Here is an 18295-nt window from a genome sequence, read left to right on the forward strand (position 1 = left end):
GAATTTGCACTAGTCAGTGACTGGCGCCAGTTCTAATAAGGTGGACGTGTCACATGTTTGGCGTATTGGACCTTACACCTAAAACTGTCCCAGATGGGATAATCGATCCCCCTGTAATACCAATGACATGAGCGGCTTATAGATGACACCTGTAGGTTCCTGTACACACTGCGCTGCCGCTACACTTTCTGGAACATTCTACAGCCGGGTGACAGCAGTGACAAGTAAGTAACACTGCAATGTGTGAGTGCCGGTGTAATGAGGGAGCTGGTGCGGTGCCCGCGGTGCCCTGTCAGCCGCCCTAAAGGGGAAACAATGAGACTGTGACAAGAACCGAACCCCCAGGGCCGAGAAGAAGGAGGCGACACAAACAAATTACAGCATTCACCCCTCAAGTCATCTGCCGACCAGGACTCCCATCCCCCGCCCGCAGAGACTTCCCCTCACCGGCTCCTAATTACAGCTTTTCATCGGATGGAAATCTCGCGCCTCGCACCACGCCGCCATGGAAGTTTCTTCTTTTGTTTTTTTCCCCGGTGTAATTACAAATAAAGGAGGATTCCGCAGGGAGTCGCATTGTCCTGGGAGGACGCAAGTGACGCTTCTTGTCTGAAGGAACATCCCCCGCAAAAACAAGACAGAGCCCAAAATACCGGAGTCTGTGCAGCTTTATATGTGACAGGAGGAGAAGCCGCAGGGCTCAGGGACATCCATGAAGTGATCAGTTACATGGTAACAATGTATCGGCCATTACTAGCCAACTCAACTTTTATTTTAGCAAAAAATAATAAAACCGTCACATAATGACCAGGGAGTCAATGTTACAGACAAAGCTACGCGTTTCGGGATCTCTCCCTTCCTCACGGCTTCCACGATCGTAGTGGTTTATAAAACACACCACAAAACACACATGTTGACATCGGCAATTGCAGATATATATTGATGTATGTTCAGTGTATATCCGCATAACTGCACGCGCCCATAGACTTGTATGGGACAGTTCGTGCCGTAAAAACACGGCCATTACGGACATGCGGTATACTGTCTGGACCACGGTTACGGCACGCCACACCACGGACAAACTCTACGGTGGTGTAAGAGGCTGCATAGAAAACAGTGGGGCCGCGAATGGTCCACAACGTAAAACCCACAATTGCGGAGCATTTGTGGTCTTAGGGTGCAATCACACTACGGATACGCTGACTGATTCTGAACGTTAAAACACGTTCAGAATCAGCGCATATAAAGCAGATCCCATTCATTTCTATGGGAGCCGGCATACGAGCGCTCCCCATTGAAATGAATGGGCTGCTTTTTTCTCTACGAGCACTCCCATTGAAGTGAATGGGAAGCGCTCGCGTGTACGACTCGCCGTGTGAAGGGGCCCGGCGCTCTGCTCAGTCCAAGCTGTATACGCCGGCACTTCTCATTCACTTCAATGGGCGCTCGTAGAGAAAAAAGCAGCCCATTCATTTCAATTGGGAGCGCTCGTATGCCGGCTCCCATAGAAATGAATGGGAACTGCTTTATACGCCGCTTATTCTGAACGTGTTTTAACGTTCAGAATCAGTCAGCCTATCCGTAGTGTGAAGGGGCCCTTAAACTACGGTCGTGTAAGAGCAGAGCGGGGAAAGATAGTTACGTAAAACACTTCAGGGACAGAGCGGGACATGTGGTAAGCCGTGCAGGACATGAGGTAAGCCGTGCAGGACATGAGGTAAGCCGTGCAGGACCGCAGCTTAAAATCAGGACTGTCCCGCCAAATGCAGGATGGTTGGGAGCTGCGGACTGTGGTGTTAAAGCAGCCGATAATCGTTTATGTTTTTGCAGTGTTTTTTGGCGCAGCCTCTTTGTCCTGTAACGCGAGGCCTTACAATAAGCAACATTATGATTCATAATAATAATAGAGATAATTTAATTATTACAAATAAGTGATGGATTGTGATTTGAATATTCATCAGGTCTAATGAGGGGGCGGGGCTGCCGTTCCCGCCTCGTCCTGCAGGGGTCGCCCTCTCCACACTCTGCCGGTGACCGCAGCCGCCTCAGCAGGGCTGTGACAAGATGGCGGTGCCGGTGATGTGAGGCGGTGCGGAGGGGCCCGCAGACAGTGTATTGGGCTCCCTGGACCCCCACCGGGAAGCGGACACGGTAACGCATTCGGTTGTTCATACAGGAGGAGCCGGAGACCGGCGGAGAAGGGGTTATAGCGGTGACGTCATCGCCGCCGCCACTTCTCGCGAGATTGTGCGATTACTGCGCCATGTCCCGTTGCTATGCTGCGGGGGGAGGGGAGCAGTGACATACCGAGGCCGGAGCCCACACATCCCCCCGGGCCGGGGCCCCGGATAGCCCGAAGCGACGAGCGACAGCGACCTGGACACCGCGAGCGATCTGTCTCCTGAGAGCTCAGACTGCGCCCCCTGCTGGCGGGATAGAGCGACCCCCGCAACTGCACCTAGGCGGGCTCACGGAGTCTACGGGGAGCTGCAGCCATCTGCCGGAGCTGTATACAGTCACCTATAGACCCCCCCTGGATGTACGGGGACCCCTGCAGCCATCTGCCGGAGCTGTATACAGTCACCTATAGACCCCCCCTGGATGTACGGGGACCCCTGCAGCCATCTGCCGGAGCTGTATACAGTCACCTATAGACCCCCCCCTGGATGTACGGGGACCCCTGCAGCCATCTGCCGGAGCTGTATACAGTCACCTATAGACCCCCCCTGGATGTACGGGGACCCCTGCAGCCATCTGCCGGAGCTGTATACAGTCACCTATAGACCCCCCCTGGATGTACGGGGACCCCTGCAGCCATCTGCCGGAGCTGTATACTGTCACCTATAGACCCCCCCTGGATGTACGGGGACCCCTGCAGCCATCTGCCGGAGCTGTATACTGTCACCTATAGACCCCCCCTGGATGTACGGGGACCCCTGCAACCATCTGCTGGAGCTGTATACAGTCACCTATAGACCCCCCCTGGATGTACGGGGACCCCTGCAACCATCTGCCGGAGCTGTATACTGTCACCTATAGACCCCCCCTGGATGTACGGGGACCCCTGCAACCATCTGCCGGAGCTGTATACTGTCACCTGCAAGCGGAGCTGGATATACAGACACCCCTGGAGCTGTATACAGTCACCTATAGAGAGATCTGCATATACAGAGACCCCTGGAGCTGTATACAGTCACCTATAGAGAGATCTGCATATACAGAGACCCCTGGAGCTCTAAACTGTCGCCTATAGGTCCCCCCATAGAGTGATCTCCATATACAGACACCCCTGGAGCTGTATACAGTCACCTATAGACCCCCCCTGGATGTACGGGAACCCCTGTATACTGTCACCTGCAAGCGGAGCTGGATATACAGACACCCCTGGAGCTGTATACATTCCCCTATAGAGAGATCTCCATATACAGAGACCCCTGGGGTTCTATACAGTCACCTATAGGTCCCCTCCCCCAATATAGAGTGACCTGGATGTAGAGACGCCCCTGGGGTTCTATACAGTCACCTATAGACCTCCAGAGACCCCTGGAACTATATACAGGCACCTACAAACCCTCCTATTGAGTGACCTGGATATACAGAGACCACTGGAACTATATTCAACCGCCTATAGACCCCCCTATAGAGTAATCTGGATATCCAGAGATCTCTGGTGCTATATACTGTCACCTATAGACCTACCACCCCATAGAGCGACATAAAGTGACCCCTGAAGACATCTGTTGGATCTATATACTATCATCTGAAGACACCTCTATAGAGGCAACTGGATACATGGGAGCATATGAAGGAGCATATAGAGTCTCCCTGGAATATATAGGCCCTGTCATCTATAGATCTCCGGTCTTCAGCTGCTTCCGCCTGGATGTTTTTAGAGACTCCTGTAACAAGAGCCATCACTTATAGATATCTTCCCTGGTACCTATAACTACTGCTGCCTGGATATACAGAGACGACTGCAGCTGGAGCCATCACTTATAGATATCCTCCCTGGTACCTATAGCTGCTCCTGCCTGGATATACAGAGACCCTGCTGCTGGAATATATAGCCCCATCACCTATAGATCCATGGACTTCACCTGCTGCTGCCTGATATACAGGAACCTCTGCAATCATTAATTTTGGAGCTTCCATAGTCCCCGTCACCTGTAGATATCTCTCGTGTACCTATAAGTTCTGGAATATAGACCTCCTCTCTGCACAATCCAGCCCTACTACTTGAAACCTATAGATTTCTACCTGTCACCTATAGACTGTCGAGGTCCGACAACAGTTGGGTCTCTTTTTGATTGACCTGTAGATTATTTCTTACATCTCATGTCAACCCTTCCTGTCACTCGTAGCAGCCGCACAGATCTATAGAATCGCCCCTAACTTGTATATACATCCCTGTGTTATCTGCTGGGACGTAAAGACCTCTTTTGCCTGTAGATTGGCGCTCTGTAGCATCTGTTGCTGTCGCCTATAGATCTCTACTGGCTGCTATCTGTTAGTGCACCCCTGCCTGTCACCTATAGATTATTCCCTCCTACCAGCACATTCCTGTCTCCTATATAGGTGACTGTCTTGTAAGTCTAGCCCAATATCTTTCCTTGACTTCTCTATATATCTACTACACAGACACATCTCATCGTCCTTTGTTCCTCCGGCACCTATAGATATTGTGTAGCTGCAGGTCTGTGTCTGAGATATCTCTAGATACATTGTAGCTTCAGGTTACTATAGAGTGTAGCTGAAGATCTGATGTTTCCCAGATACCTATAGATACATTGTAACGGCAGATCCCTATAGATCCAGCGTAGCTGCAGCGCTTGCCTGTGCTACACCTATAGATGGTAATCTCCTCCGTATACCTGTAGCTCCTCACCTGTGTCATTTGTTTCCCCCCCTCTTTGTATAGGGGCCCCCTCCCTGCTTTATCTCCTCGTCGCTCTCCCTTCTCAGCAGCCTATAGAACGTCCCCGATCCTCCCTGTCAGTATGAGGCTCCATCTGCTGCCACCTCTGCTGCCTCCGAGACCCCAGTGTGACTGAGGTCCTGGAGCGAGACCCCCACCCCTGAAAGCGGTGCAGCTGGGAGACCTTTTTCCTCACCACAAACTGCAAAACGTGGCTCTTATATGAAGGTAAAGTGTGTGTGAAATGATGTGCCGCCCCCCAATATTACTAGGTGTAACCCCTCTGCAGCGGTCCGTTGTGTGATTTGTGGTTTTTGCTGCGCCTTGTGTTTTTCTGCAATGTTGATGAGAGGAGTTTCTGGGAGTCCATGGCCATAGGTGACGTCACTGTGTATGTGCAGCTCGCTGGCCGCAGTCGGATCCTTCCCTTTGTCATAGGGAGCTGAGGATGAGCAGCGGATTTACTTTGCATTAGAGATTTCTGGCTTTCTGTGTGATGTGTGACTGTAGGAGGCGAGCGGACGGACACTTGGCGCGCTTCTCTGCAGGGCAGCTGCCACCCTGGGCCTCGTTACCATGCATCCTACGTCTGCAACCTGTGGCTCAGCATCTCCTGACTAGGGCATGCTGGGAGTAGTAGTGTGCTACAGGTTGCAAAGCAGGGATTCTGCCTCTGAATCCTGACATCCTCTGTGCTGCTGAAGATGAACATTCTGTACCCGTGACATGGGGCGGGAGATAGGTGATGCCGTGCCCTGTCGGGGAAGGGGCCTCTCCTCATGCCATTTCATTGGTTTCCTGGATTTATCGAAGTATTTTGCCCCTTGTATTTTGCCTGCAGCCCAGGTTTGTCTTTGCCCCTTTTACAAGTGTCCGTTGCTCCTTAGCCTATTGAATTGGAAAATGACTGTAGATTTGAGGGACCGGTTAAAATCCCTGCTTGCTGTCAGTAAACAGAATCATCCGGTGAGTAGAAGCCATGTCTGGTAAACCCAACGGTTTGTTTGGCTCGGTTTGTGTCCATTTTTTGTGCTTTTTTGGATCGGAACCTGAGGTGGATCCAAAACGGGTCGCCGCGACTGAAAGCCGGTGCACTGCATCAGCGTCCAGCCGCGCACTCCGCTCCGGATTAGGCCCAGTGCATGGTCCTAGTCCGGAGGAGGGAGTTTCTTCAGGCCGAATCGCGAGGCCACTGGGCCCGAGGAATGAACATCTCACTACTTTTTTCCAGGGGCCGGAAGAAACTGCTCCCGGAAAAATCTCCTGAGCGGCTCCTGCTGATTTCAATGTCTTTTTGGTCAGGGTTTTGAGACGATTACGGCCTGACCAAAAAACCCCTGTGTGAACTTACCCTTACAGGATGGTTTGTTACAATGTGTCAGTCTGGAGGCCTCATACTCACAGAGGATTGTCTAGACTGGATACAAATGTAGCAAACCCCTGATAGATCCAGTGGATCATCCTGACCAGCTTTAGTCTTTGGATCCTTCTTGGGGGCTCAGCAGTCACAAATCTGTGCGGCATCGTCGGCCTGCGCTCGTGTAACCGGAGACGCTTGTTGTCCTCAGAAATATGCGCGCTATGTCTAATGATAGGCTTCCCCGGAGCTCCCAATAACTTGTTTCGGAAGTGGTTAGTACAGGGCGGGCGGCCCCCTGGTGATCCCCTCCGCGGCCCTAATCCCTTTTGCACTGTTTTAATTATTTTTAATGCGTGAAGTGAAGCTGACGGCTTAGAGCCTCTCGTCGCACCCAGGGCCCCGACGTCTGCAGGCACCTCCGCCTGGTCGCTGACCTCGCGTTCGCAGGGGCCTGTACCGCAGACACACCGAGCTTCCTTCTATCCGGCATATGATAGTGCAGAGTCTGATAATCCTGCACTTGAAGGGGAAACTTCGATTTGTTGCACTTGCTGCAGAAAAAAACGCTTCGATAACTCTCAGTCGCAGGAACGTCTCCAAAATCTGCTGCGTGTGAATATAGGGCAATGTGCAATCTCCTATGTGGTGCCCCAGTGGTTCTCCCTACGCAGATTTGGTCTCCATAATCTGCAGGATATGGATGTTGGATGTCCCTCTGTTGCTCTTCCTGGAAATTTAGGAATAAATAGATAAGTGGCCTTTAAAAAGGTTGTCAGGATTTTCAGCAACCTCTGGGGCAGGTGGGGGGTATAAAAGAAAAAAAAAGGCGTACTAACCTGTCCCTGGCACTCTGTTGTCTGCTCCAGGAGACGTGAGCAGTCAGTGGGATCCTCTGACCTCCGAGGCCACTGATTGGTGAATGGTGAGGGCTCCTGGTGGCTTATAGTAGTGTAAGCCCTGGCAAGTGTCAGAAAGAGGACCAGGAGCCGACCGTAGAGCACTGGGGATGCTAATCTATCATGGTGTTCATACACGTCCAGGAGGAATAACAGAGGAACAGCACAAGAATTGTATGGGATATGCAAGGATCTATTATAATATGTCAGACAAGTTGTGTCTGTACCCATTGCTCCCTGTTATCAGCCGTTTGAGGTTTGTTTTTTGGGATCTTTTAATATGGGTCATCGTATGATCAGCGGGGGGGGGGGGTGCTAACATACTGGACTCCTGCTGATCAGCTGTTTACAGAGGCCACAGTACTAAAGATCGCCCCGGATTCTTTCATGTGCCGGTGACTTGGCGTTCATCAGTCAAATGGTATCTCAGCGCAGTCTCATTCAAGTGCATGGGGCTGAGCTGCAATACCAAGCACAACCACTATACGGTGTCCGGCGCTGTGCTTGGTATTCCAAGGAAGGCTGCGTTGCTCCTGTGGCCTCTTCAGCTGTTCTGTGAGGGTCCTGGATGTCAAAACCCATCTAAGGAGATATCCCAAAGGTCCTGAAAAATCCCTTTAAGGGTGCATTCACACGATGTAGCGTGCCGTGTGATCTGGCGCGTATAAATGCTCCCATTGATTTCAATGAGCGTTAGGATCGTATACGCTGCGTTATTTTGCGGCCGTGAATTTGCAAAATAATGCGGCGTATACGATCCTAACTCCCATTGAAATCAATGGGAGCTTTTACGGCGTGCAAGCTCTCACATGCCGTATACGCGCCAGATCACGCGGCATGTTACATCGTGTGAATGCACCCTAAATGTGACGGATCATGGCGTGATTGCTGCTGTTTGCGTGCAGTGTTGGCTATCCTCAGTCACCATATGACCGTCACATGAGCAGGCGCTGCAGACTGTATGGCCCGCAGTAAGTCCGTCTCCCCTCACCCATCCTGCGAGACTTTCCTACAGAATAAGAGACGTCTTCCTTTGTGCTGGTTGCCAGTGTCAGACTCGCCGCCTCTTCGCAGCTCTCCCCTGGTGCTTGTCACCGTCTATAATTCATGGAAACTCTTGCAGCGAGTGCCCATCATGTAGATTTTGCCGCTGCGTCCTCACGGCGGACCTCTCCATGTGCGGCGCTGGGGGATTCGCTGTGACGAGACTTGGCTCGGTGACTAACGTCCTCCTCATTCAGGTTCTTCAGCTCTCTCCGATTCCTTTCTCGTCTCATTGAGAAATCTCTGATCACACGTTCTTCTGGCCAACGCTGTGTGCAAATATCCGGAGCGCGGGATCCGACAAACACTGGAGGCCTTTGTACTGCAGGTCTATAGTGTCAGAGGCCGCGCCAGGAGCGTTATCTCTGCTGTCACTTACACAGGCCGAATACGAGGGAACTAACGCATTGTGAGAGGCCATTGCAAGATGTTCGGCCTGAAGGAGCTTCTGCGCTTTATTCTCTGAGCTGTTCAGTCCTCCCTGAAGTTTCTGTAGGTTGTTTCTACAAGGTGGGACGTCTGGACATTATAGATTAGTTTATGATGAATTTAGCGAAAGCCGTGTGTGGGACTAGCCTATGGAAATAACCAGGGTGTGGGGGTGATGGGGCAGGCTGGCGGTGTCCTCGCTGGTTATGGGGCAGGCTGGTGGTGTCCCTGCTGGTTATGGGGCAGGCTGGCGGTGTCCCCGCTGGTTATGGGGCAGGCTGGCGGTGTCCCCGCTGGTTATGGGGCAGGCTGGTGGTGTCCCTGCTGGTTATGGGGCAGGCTGGCGGTGTCCCTGCTGGTTATGGGGCAGGCTGGCGGTGTCCCCGCTGGCTATGGGGCAGGCTGGCGGTGTCCCCGCTGGCTATGGGACAGGTTGGCGGTGTCCCCGCTGGTTATGGGGCAGGTTTGCGGTGTCCCCGCTGGTTATGGGGCAGGCTGGCGGTGTCCCCGCTTGTTATGGGGCAGGCTGGCGGTGTCCCCGCTGGTTATGGGGCAGGTTTGCGGTGTCCCCGCTGGTTATGGGGCAGGCTGGCGGTGTCCCCGCTTGTTATGGGGCAGGCTGGCGGTGTCCCCGCTGGTTATGGGGCAGGCTGGCGGTGTCCCCGCTGGTTATGGAGCAGGCTGGCGGTGTCCCTGTGGGGGTCATGGTTCAGGCTGGCGGTGTCCCCGCTGGTTATGGGGCAGGCTGGCGGTGTCCCCGCTTGTTATGGGGCAGGCTGGCGGTGTCCCCGCTGGTTATGGGACAGGCTGGCGGTGTCCCCGCTGGTTATGGAGCAGGCTGGCGGTGTCCCTGTGGGGGTCATGGTTCAGGCTGGCGGTGTCCCCGCTGGTTATGGGGCAGGCTGGCGGTGTCCCTGCTGGTTATAGGGCAGGCTGGCGTTGTCCCTGCTGGTTATGGGGCAGGCTGGCGGTGTCCCCGCTGGTTATGGGGCAGGCTGGCGGTGTCCCCGCTGGTTATGGGGCAGGCTGGTGTTGTCCCCGCTGGTTATGGGGCAGGCTGGCGGTGTCCCCATCTTGTGTAGCAGGGTATAAGGGTCTGAAACATTGGATTATAAAGTTGCCATTATAATAGTTTGTCTTCTGTTCTTGCTGATTTTGGCAGGCCTATTTCATGTATGTGGGGGCCTCCTAACTGTACCCTGATGTCAGGGCCGATACAGATCAGACTGTGCTCGGTATGCCCACTCCTTCTATACAGCCTGAGCTCTGCATTGCTTTGTTTGCTGTAGTTTTGGTCCATATTATGGGGCCCATACGCACCTGCTCATTTCTATGGCACCGTACACACATCTCTAGTGTTTTACGGATCTGTATGGGACCATAAGACCAAGCTGCCGAATCTGGAGCAGGTCCAGCTCGTGTCTGGTTTTTGCTGCTCATTGATGGAGAAAACCTCTCCATGAACGTGACTCCACCTGTTCAGCCGCTTCAGCTCTGCTCCGTCTCGTGTGCAGCATTCTGTGATTCGTCCAGGGCGCGGGCTATGTTCATGTCCATGTATGACCCTTTTTGTTGTCTCCCTTATTTGCCTTGGCAGCAGCTGCCTGGCATTGGTTGCTGCTTTTCAGTTGACTATCCTCTAATGTAGGCTATTAATATAGTAGAGGGCCCAGAAGTGGCCCCCCGGGACCCCCCACTAGTAATAGAGCTCAGTCTGTCCCATGACACTTACTATAGGCTGTACTGCACTGTGACGTACTGCCCTATGGAGCTGCTCCGAGCATGCTGGGAGTTGTAGTTTTGCACGTGGCAGATGGGGCAGACAAGCAGCGCCGCTCACAAATCTAAGATCATTGCCTATTGCTCATTCTATAGGAGACTGGTGTTGTGTCTATGGTGGAACGTGATGGATATTGGTGGTTTCTAAGATAACTGCACAGGATTGTGACGCCAGGGAACTCTCATCCTCAAGGATGTAACGTGCCATCACTGCCGGCGCTGTCTTACCATCTTATTGGGAGGTGGATGCAAAAATATCAAGATCTGAATTGCTGAAAGGGATGGCACACCCAAAGGTGTTGAGGAATGGCAGCGCTGTGTCAGTGTGCTGCAGCTCCGTGCACCAGTCCGTGTGACTCTGAGCCGTACGGGTTTATATTGTTCTCTTACATGACGTCATTCTTTGTGCAGCTTACGGTACGTCCACCGGTGCGGTGTGTCATGGCTGCTGCATCGCGTGCACTTGTGAGGGGGCTCGTGCTCTTACCCATAGATGGTTAAAGCATAAATCTAGGTCACTGGGTTATCATAGAGGAGCCTGTAGATGTGGACATCTGCTCTGACACAGGGGACCGGGCTGACGTGAGACGTGGCTGACACATGAGGACATAGGACGGTCACAGCACAACACCCCGGGGGACTGTATCTCCCTGAAATGTCCCCGGCTCTAAGAGAAACCTGAACCAGATCCTAAGAGATGTGACGTGCCCAGGAGAGATCACGACATAGACGGCTGCTGGATCCCAAGCCATTGTGCTGACACACCTAAGCCGTCCGCTGGGTTCAGGTCGGGGCTTCGGCTGCAAGTTGTGTGGTTGGAGACTTGCAAAACACTTAAAAACAAAGCACGTGTTGTAATTGAGTTTGTCGCACATGACTTACACTGAACCCTGTGATAGAAGAATCCCGGGCCATTTGGGTTCTGTCCAAACATGCAGCAGGTAGGGATTTTTTTTTGCCATGGTCGTGTCGCAATGACATCACGTCAGCCACATCTGCAGACATTACCTACAATGACACATGGTGCAAGGAATATTCCTAAAAAAAGGCCCCGACTGGTGCAGGAGAGCAGTCCTATATGGAGAGGCAGCGCGGCCCTGCACGAGAATGCAAATCTGCGCCAGGTAAGAATCGGTATCACCGCCATTACAATGAGTATGGTGGGGGGAGGGCAGAAGCCGCAGACCCCAGGGCTAATGTTTGCATTTATGGTAAATTCTGATGCGTGTAGTTTCCAGTATGGTAGTAAGGGGTCATTCATCCTGGGGGAGGGGTCTCATTATCCCTGTAAGGGGGGGGCAGGGTACTTGTTGCCTAAACGCACTGTGAGAGTTTGGAGGCAGCCATATTGGTAGTCACTCAGCTTTCCCAGAAGTCTTTGCTGGACGTCTGGTGTTTGTTAGTATGTCCTGCCTGGATCCTTCACCTCTCCGGATGGATATGGCGCCGTTATGAGGATTTCTGGGTGACTGGCAGATCCGATGGCGGACAAAGCCCTGATGAATAACTGTCCGCATGCCGAGCCAATGTGATGCCCTCCTCAGGCGTAGCGCCCTCTGTAGCAGACTGCCCCCTAGTGCCCAGGATTGTTAGCAGGGATCTCCCATTAACCCTTCTGTGTGATAGCGGCGTCCGCCATGTTGTTGCCGCAGCACTATAAGGATCTTCTCCCGGCTCCTATAATCACATCGCTGCCTCATCTCATCTCCGTTCTGCTTTCTGCCCATCAGTCATCTGTAAATCTCACTCCTCAGTCTGGAGAAATTGTGTCAAGCCATTGGCTCATTGAAATTTTATTAAACCTCCCACTGGTTTTAATTCCAGGCCCACGCCAGCGTCTCCCCTCCGTGCGGCAGAGTGTTGATGCAGTGTTTGCACACACACAAATCTGCTTTTCTGCCGGTTATTGGAAAGCTTTTCCTCTGTGAATCCGATGCGTCAATCTGGATCATTAACCAGTCCCCGATTCTTGTGGTCCTGAAATCTCCATCTTGCCATTGATACGGAGCCGCGGCCGGTGAAGCATTGCTGCCCAATTCTTGCAGGATTTGTGAAACCTGGGAAGGCTTTGAGCAGCGAATCCAGTACAAGATGGAGCTATAGGGCGACATGGGCCATGACTCTTGCCGTGCAGCTCCATGGAAGTGACTGGCGTAGCATTGCACCTGAAGTCTCTGAGCTTTCTGCAATTAGTAATTCCAGGCGCCCGCTCTTGGGGTTGCGGTACGACTCCATTCACTTACATTGGGGATCCTTGTGTGGCCTGTCTTTGCCCACACGACAGTCTTTGCTTTCAGTGTGGCGGCCCTGTGGGACTTGTGGGCATTATCCTGTCTGCCATTGGCAGCGCCCTTCCCTTCCTTTGCCTTTTACCTCATCGCACTTTAAGGATTTGATGGCAGAGAAGGGAATTCTTGACCAAGCCAAGGAGATCAACTTCTGAAAACGTTATCTAATTTTGGAGGTTATTGGATCTCCAGGTTTCTGAATGATGCCTGCAGTGTAAAGCATGGAGGAGTCTATAGGTTATTCTATATCACTGCGTGTTTAGGTGCAGACCTGTAGTAAGGTGACAGACGTGTCCATGACGGGACGTTGCTGCGGTTCTTCTAGATGGCGGCGTCTTTTATCCCGCCGTCCCCGCGCCTCTTTCTCGCCTCTCCTGGTGAAGTGTTGCAGCCGTCTGATTGCTGACAGTGTTGACATTGGCGCTGATAAGCGGCTGCACACGGCCCCTCCTTAAAGGAAACGTCCCATCTTCCCCTCACTAAGGAAGTTGTTCAGCTTCACTTTTTATCCTTCCAGACGGCAGGGCAGGCGATGAGATAAGGAAGCAGCGAGCGAGCGCTTACATAATGTTGTTGTGACTGCGGCACTGGGGACCCCGGAGTAACATGCGGTATGTAAGTGCGTGTACGTTGTGTGACCCGCTGTGACGTATCCACACGCTGCTGCAGTCATGTTAGGCTTTGTTCACACTGCAGTCTTTGTGGTCACTTTTATATTGTGCTGCAGAAATCTGACAAGTAAAGTGTGAGCGCAGCCTGACGCAGGCATGTATATGGTGTACGGGTGCAGAGAAGACAGAGTTAAGTAAAGAAATTACCATACATCAGAACTGCAGGTTTTTTTTCTCTTGCAAGTTTTTTTTATGCAGTGTGTACATGTCTCTGCACTAGTGTCTGTGTGCTAATGGGAAGGTGCCCTGCAGATAAGATAAGAGATAAGATAATCCTTTAATAGTCCCACAATGGGGAAATTTCAGAATACCTCTATGATCAGTGGGGGGCGCCCTTACTGACACTGAGCAAGAGTTGCGGTGAGGTGCTGCCTTGTGTCTGGCGCTCCAGCACCCGTCCGTGCAGGACACCATTGCACGGCAAACACATAGGATGGCTGCAGTTACCCGCACCTCAGGGGGTGCACTGCTAAGTCAGTGGCCCCTCCATGCTCAGAATCGGTGGCGGTTTGTTGAGTGTTTATCCACTTGCCTGGACAGGCGAATGCTTTTGGTAGGCGGGGGTGCTAGCACAGGTTATTGGTTACCTGTTAGATCAGGGGTTGGAACAACCCAGGGAGCCGATTGTTGCCTCCAATCACATGACCTGGGGGCAACTCCCAGGTAAGTGAATAAATACTCCCCGGACAATCCCACCCAATCATAGTGCGACATATAGTGTAAGTCTTGTACCCGCATACCCTATAGCGCTATACAGACCCTGCCAACCTTGTGCCGTACACCATGGCTGACCAAGGGCCCATTTACACCGTATAACCCTCCACCTGTGCAGCCATGTTCTCCTAAGGTCTAATTCACTATCAGTGATGGGACAGGCTAATGTCTATGTCAGAGGCTGAACCCCTGGAGGGTCCTCTGTTACTCCGCTGGGCGGCTCCGACCATTACCCTCTCTTAGGGCACCATCAGTTTTTGGATGGACGCCCAAGGCTTACGTTGACGCCACTTTGTGTCATTTGTATTTCTGTTCTTCTATATAGTCCTGTGATGTGAGAATATATAATACATGTACAGTGACATTATTGGGGTGCGAGGACACAAGGTCGGAGTGCCGCCTGTCCATGCTGCAGACATCACCAGGTTTCTGACTTCGTCTTGCTCTGTGCGGTTCTGTGTTTTATTGGATTCCATGTTCTCTGTGTAAAATATCATGTTGCTGATAAATCCGGAGCGCGGAGTCCTGGGGTTCACTTATTTCTCTTTTTGCAGACTTTGTGTGGACAGTAATGAGCGCACGTTTCCGATTGCCTGCCGGCAGAACCTACAATGTGCGAGCATCGGAGCAGGCCCGAGACAGACAGAGCACAGAGGTGGTGTGCAACATTCTCCTGCTGGACAACAGCGTGCAAGCTCTCCGTGTAAATGTAAGTATACAGTCTATTACTATCTGCTATCAGCCATGTCAGGAGAGGAGAGGCCGACTGTAGGACAGGAGAATACAATCTATTACTATCTGTTATCAGCCATGTCAGGAGAGGCCGACTGTAGGACAGGAGAATACAATCTATTACTATCTGTTATCAGCCATGTCAGGAGGGGAGAGGCCGACTGTAGGACAGGGGAATACAATCTATTACTATCTGTTATCAGCCATGTCAGGAGGGGAGAGGCCGACTGTAGGACAGGAGAATACAATCTATTACTATCTGTTATCAGCCATGTCAGGAGAGGAGAGGCCGACTGTAGGACAGGAGAATACAATCTATTACTATCTGTTATCAGCCATGTCAGGAGAGGAGAGGCCGACTGTAGGACAGGAGAATACAATCTATTACTATCTGTTATCAGCCATGTCAGGAGAGGAGAGGCCGACTGTAGGACAGGAGAATACAATCTATTACTATCTGTTATCAGCCATGTCAGGAGAGGCCGACTGTAGGACAGGGGAATACAATCTATTACTATCTGTTATCAGCCATGTCAGGAGAGGCCGACTGTAGGACAGGGGAATACAATCTATTACTATCTGTTATCAGCCATGTCAGGAGAGGAGAGGCCGACTGTAGGACAGGGGAATACAATCTATTACTTTCTGTTATCAGCCATGTCAGGAGAGGAGAGGCCGACTGTAGGACAGGAGAATACAATCTATTACTGTTATCAGCCATGTCAGGAGAGGAGAGGCCGACTGTAGGACAGGGGAATACAATCTATTACTGTTATCAGCCATGTCAGGAGAGGAGAGGCCGACTGTAGGACAGGAGAATACAATCTATTACTATCTGTTATCAGCCATGTCAGGAGAGGAGAGGCCGACTGTAGGACAGGAGAATACAATCTATTACTATCTGTTATCAGCCATGTCAGGAGAGGCCGACTGTAGGACAGGGGAATACAATCTATTACTATCTGTTATCAGCCATGTCAGGAGAGGAGAGGCCGACTGTAGGACAGGGGAATACAATCTATTACTATCTGTTATCAGCCATGTCAGGAGAGGAGAGGCCGACTGTAGGACAGGAGAATACAATCTATTACTATCTGTTATCAGCCATGTCAGGAGAGGAGAGGCCGACTGTAGGACAGGGGAATACAATCTATTACTATCTGGTATCAGCCATGTCAGGAGAGGAGAGGCCGACTGTAGGACAGGGGAATACAATCTATTACTATCTGTTATCAGCCATGTCAGGAGAGGAGAGGCCGACTGTAGGACAGGAGAATACAATCTATTACTATCTGGTATCAGCCATGTCAGGAGAGGAGAGGCCGACTGTAGGACAGGGGAATACAATCTATTACTATCTGTTATCAGCCATGTCAGGAGAGGAGAGGCCGACTGTAGGACAGGAGAATACAATCTATTACTATCTGTTATCAGCCATGTCAGGAGAGGAGAGGCCGACTGTAGGACAGGAGAATACAATCTATTACTATCTGTTATCAGCCATGTCAGGAGAGGCCGACTGTAGGACAGGGGAATACAATCTATTACTACCTGTTATCAGCCATGTCAGGAGAGTAGAGGCCGACTGTAGGACAGGAGAATACAATCTATTACTATCTGTTATCAGCCATGTCAGGAGAGGAGAGGCCGACTGTAGGACAGGGGAATACAATCTATTACTATCTGTTATCAGCCATGTCAGGAGAGGAGAAGCCGACTGTAGGACAGGATCATACAATCTATTACTATCTGTTATCAGCCATGTCAGGAGGGGAGAGGCCGACTGTAGGACAGGGGAATACAATCTATTACTATCTGTTATCAGCCATGTCAGGAGGGGAGAGGCCGACTGTAGGACAGGGGAATACAATCTATTACTACCTGTTATCAGCCATGTCAGGAGAGGAGAGGCCGACTGTAGGACAGGGGAATACAATCTATTACTATCTGTTATCAGCCATGTCAGGAGAGGCCGACTGTAGGACAGGGGAATACAATCTATTACTATCTGTTATCAGCCATGTCAGGAGAGGAGAAGCTGACTGTAGGACAGGGGAATACAATCTATTACTATCTGTTATCAGCCATGTCAGGAGAGGCCGACTGTAGGACAGGGGAATACAATCTATTACTATCTGTTATCAGCCATGTCAGGAGAGGAGAAGCCGACTGTAGGACAGGGGAATACAATCTATTACTATCCGTTATCAGCCATGTCAGGAGAGGAGAGGCCGACTGTAGGACAGGAGAATACAATCTATTACTATCTGTTATCAGCCATGTCAGGAGGGGAGAGGCCGACTGTAGGACAGGGGAATACAATCTATTACTATCTGTTATCAGCCATGTCAGGAGGGGAGAGGCCGACTGTAGGACAGGGGAATACAATCTATTACTATCTGTTATCAGCCATGTCAGGAGAGGCCGACTGTAGGACAGGGGAATACAATCTATTACTATCTGTTATCAGCCATGTCAGGAGAGGCCGACTGTAGGACAGGGGAATATAATCTATTACTATCTGTTATCAGTCATGTCAGGAGAGGAGAGGCCGACTGTAGGACAGGAGAATACAATCTATTACTATCTGTTATCAGCCATGTCAGGAGGGGAGAGGCCGACTGTAGGACAGGGGAATACAATCTATTACTATCTGTTATCAGCCATGTCAGGAGAGGAGAGGCCGACTGTAGGACAGGGGAATACAATCTATTACTGTTATCAGCCATGTCAGGAGGGGAGAGGCCGACTGTAGGACAGGAGAATACAATCTATTACTATCTGTTATCAGCCATGTCAGGAGAGGAGAGGCCGACTGTAGGACGGGGGAATACAATCTATTACTATCTGCTATCAGCCATGTCAGGAGGGGAGAGGCCGACTGTAGGACAGGGGAATACAATCTATTACTATCTGTTATCAGCCATGTCAGGAGAGGAGAGGCCGACTGTAGGACAGGAGAATACAATCTATTACTATCTGTTATCAGCCATGTCAGGAGAGGAGAGGCCGACTGTAGGACAGGGGAATACAATCTATTACTATCTGTTATCAGCCATGTCAGGAGAGGAGAGGCCGACTGTAGGACAGGGGAATACAATCTATTACTATCTGTTATCAGCCATGTCAGGAGAGGAGAGGCCGACTGTAGGACAGGAGAATACAATCTATTACTATCTGTTATCAGCCATGTCAGGAGAGGCCGACTGTAGGACAGGGGAATACAATCTATTACTATCTGTTATCAGCCATGTCAGGAGAGGCTGACTGTAGGACAGGGGAATACAATCTATTACTATCTGTTATCAGCCATGTCAGGAGAGGAGAGGCCGACTGTAGGACAGGGGAATACAATCTATTACTATCTGTTATCAGCCATGTCAGGAGAGGAGAGGCCGACTGTAGGACAGGGGAATACAATCTATTACTATCTGTTATCAGCCATGTCAGGAGAGGAGAGGTCGACT

The 18295-nt window shown here is 51.2% G+C and overlaps 1 protein-coding gene across 1 annotated transcript in view; it reads left to right on the forward strand.

The window, feature by feature from the left end:
* The first annotated feature begins 2039 nt into the window (after positions 1 to 2039).
* The window catches only part of PTPN4 (protein tyrosine phosphatase non-receptor type 4), a 59650-nt gene continuing 43394 nt past the window's right edge, over positions 2040 to 18295 (forward strand). The window contains exons 1-2 of the mRNA XM_075284698.1: positions 2040 to 5143; positions 14651 to 14805. Coding sequence (XP_075140799.1) covers positions 14668 to 14805 — 138 coding nt within the window. The 5' untranslated portion in view covers positions 2040 to 5143; positions 14651 to 14667. The remainder of the gene's footprint in view (positions 5144 to 14650; positions 14806 to 18295) is intronic.

This window comes from Leptodactylus fuscus, chromosome 8, assembly GCF_031893055.1.
Source record: "Leptodactylus fuscus isolate aLepFus1 chromosome 8, aLepFus1.hap2, whole genome shotgun sequence".
NCBI classification, from domain to species: Eukaryota; Metazoa; Chordata; class Amphibia; order Anura; family Leptodactylidae; genus Leptodactylus; species Leptodactylus fuscus.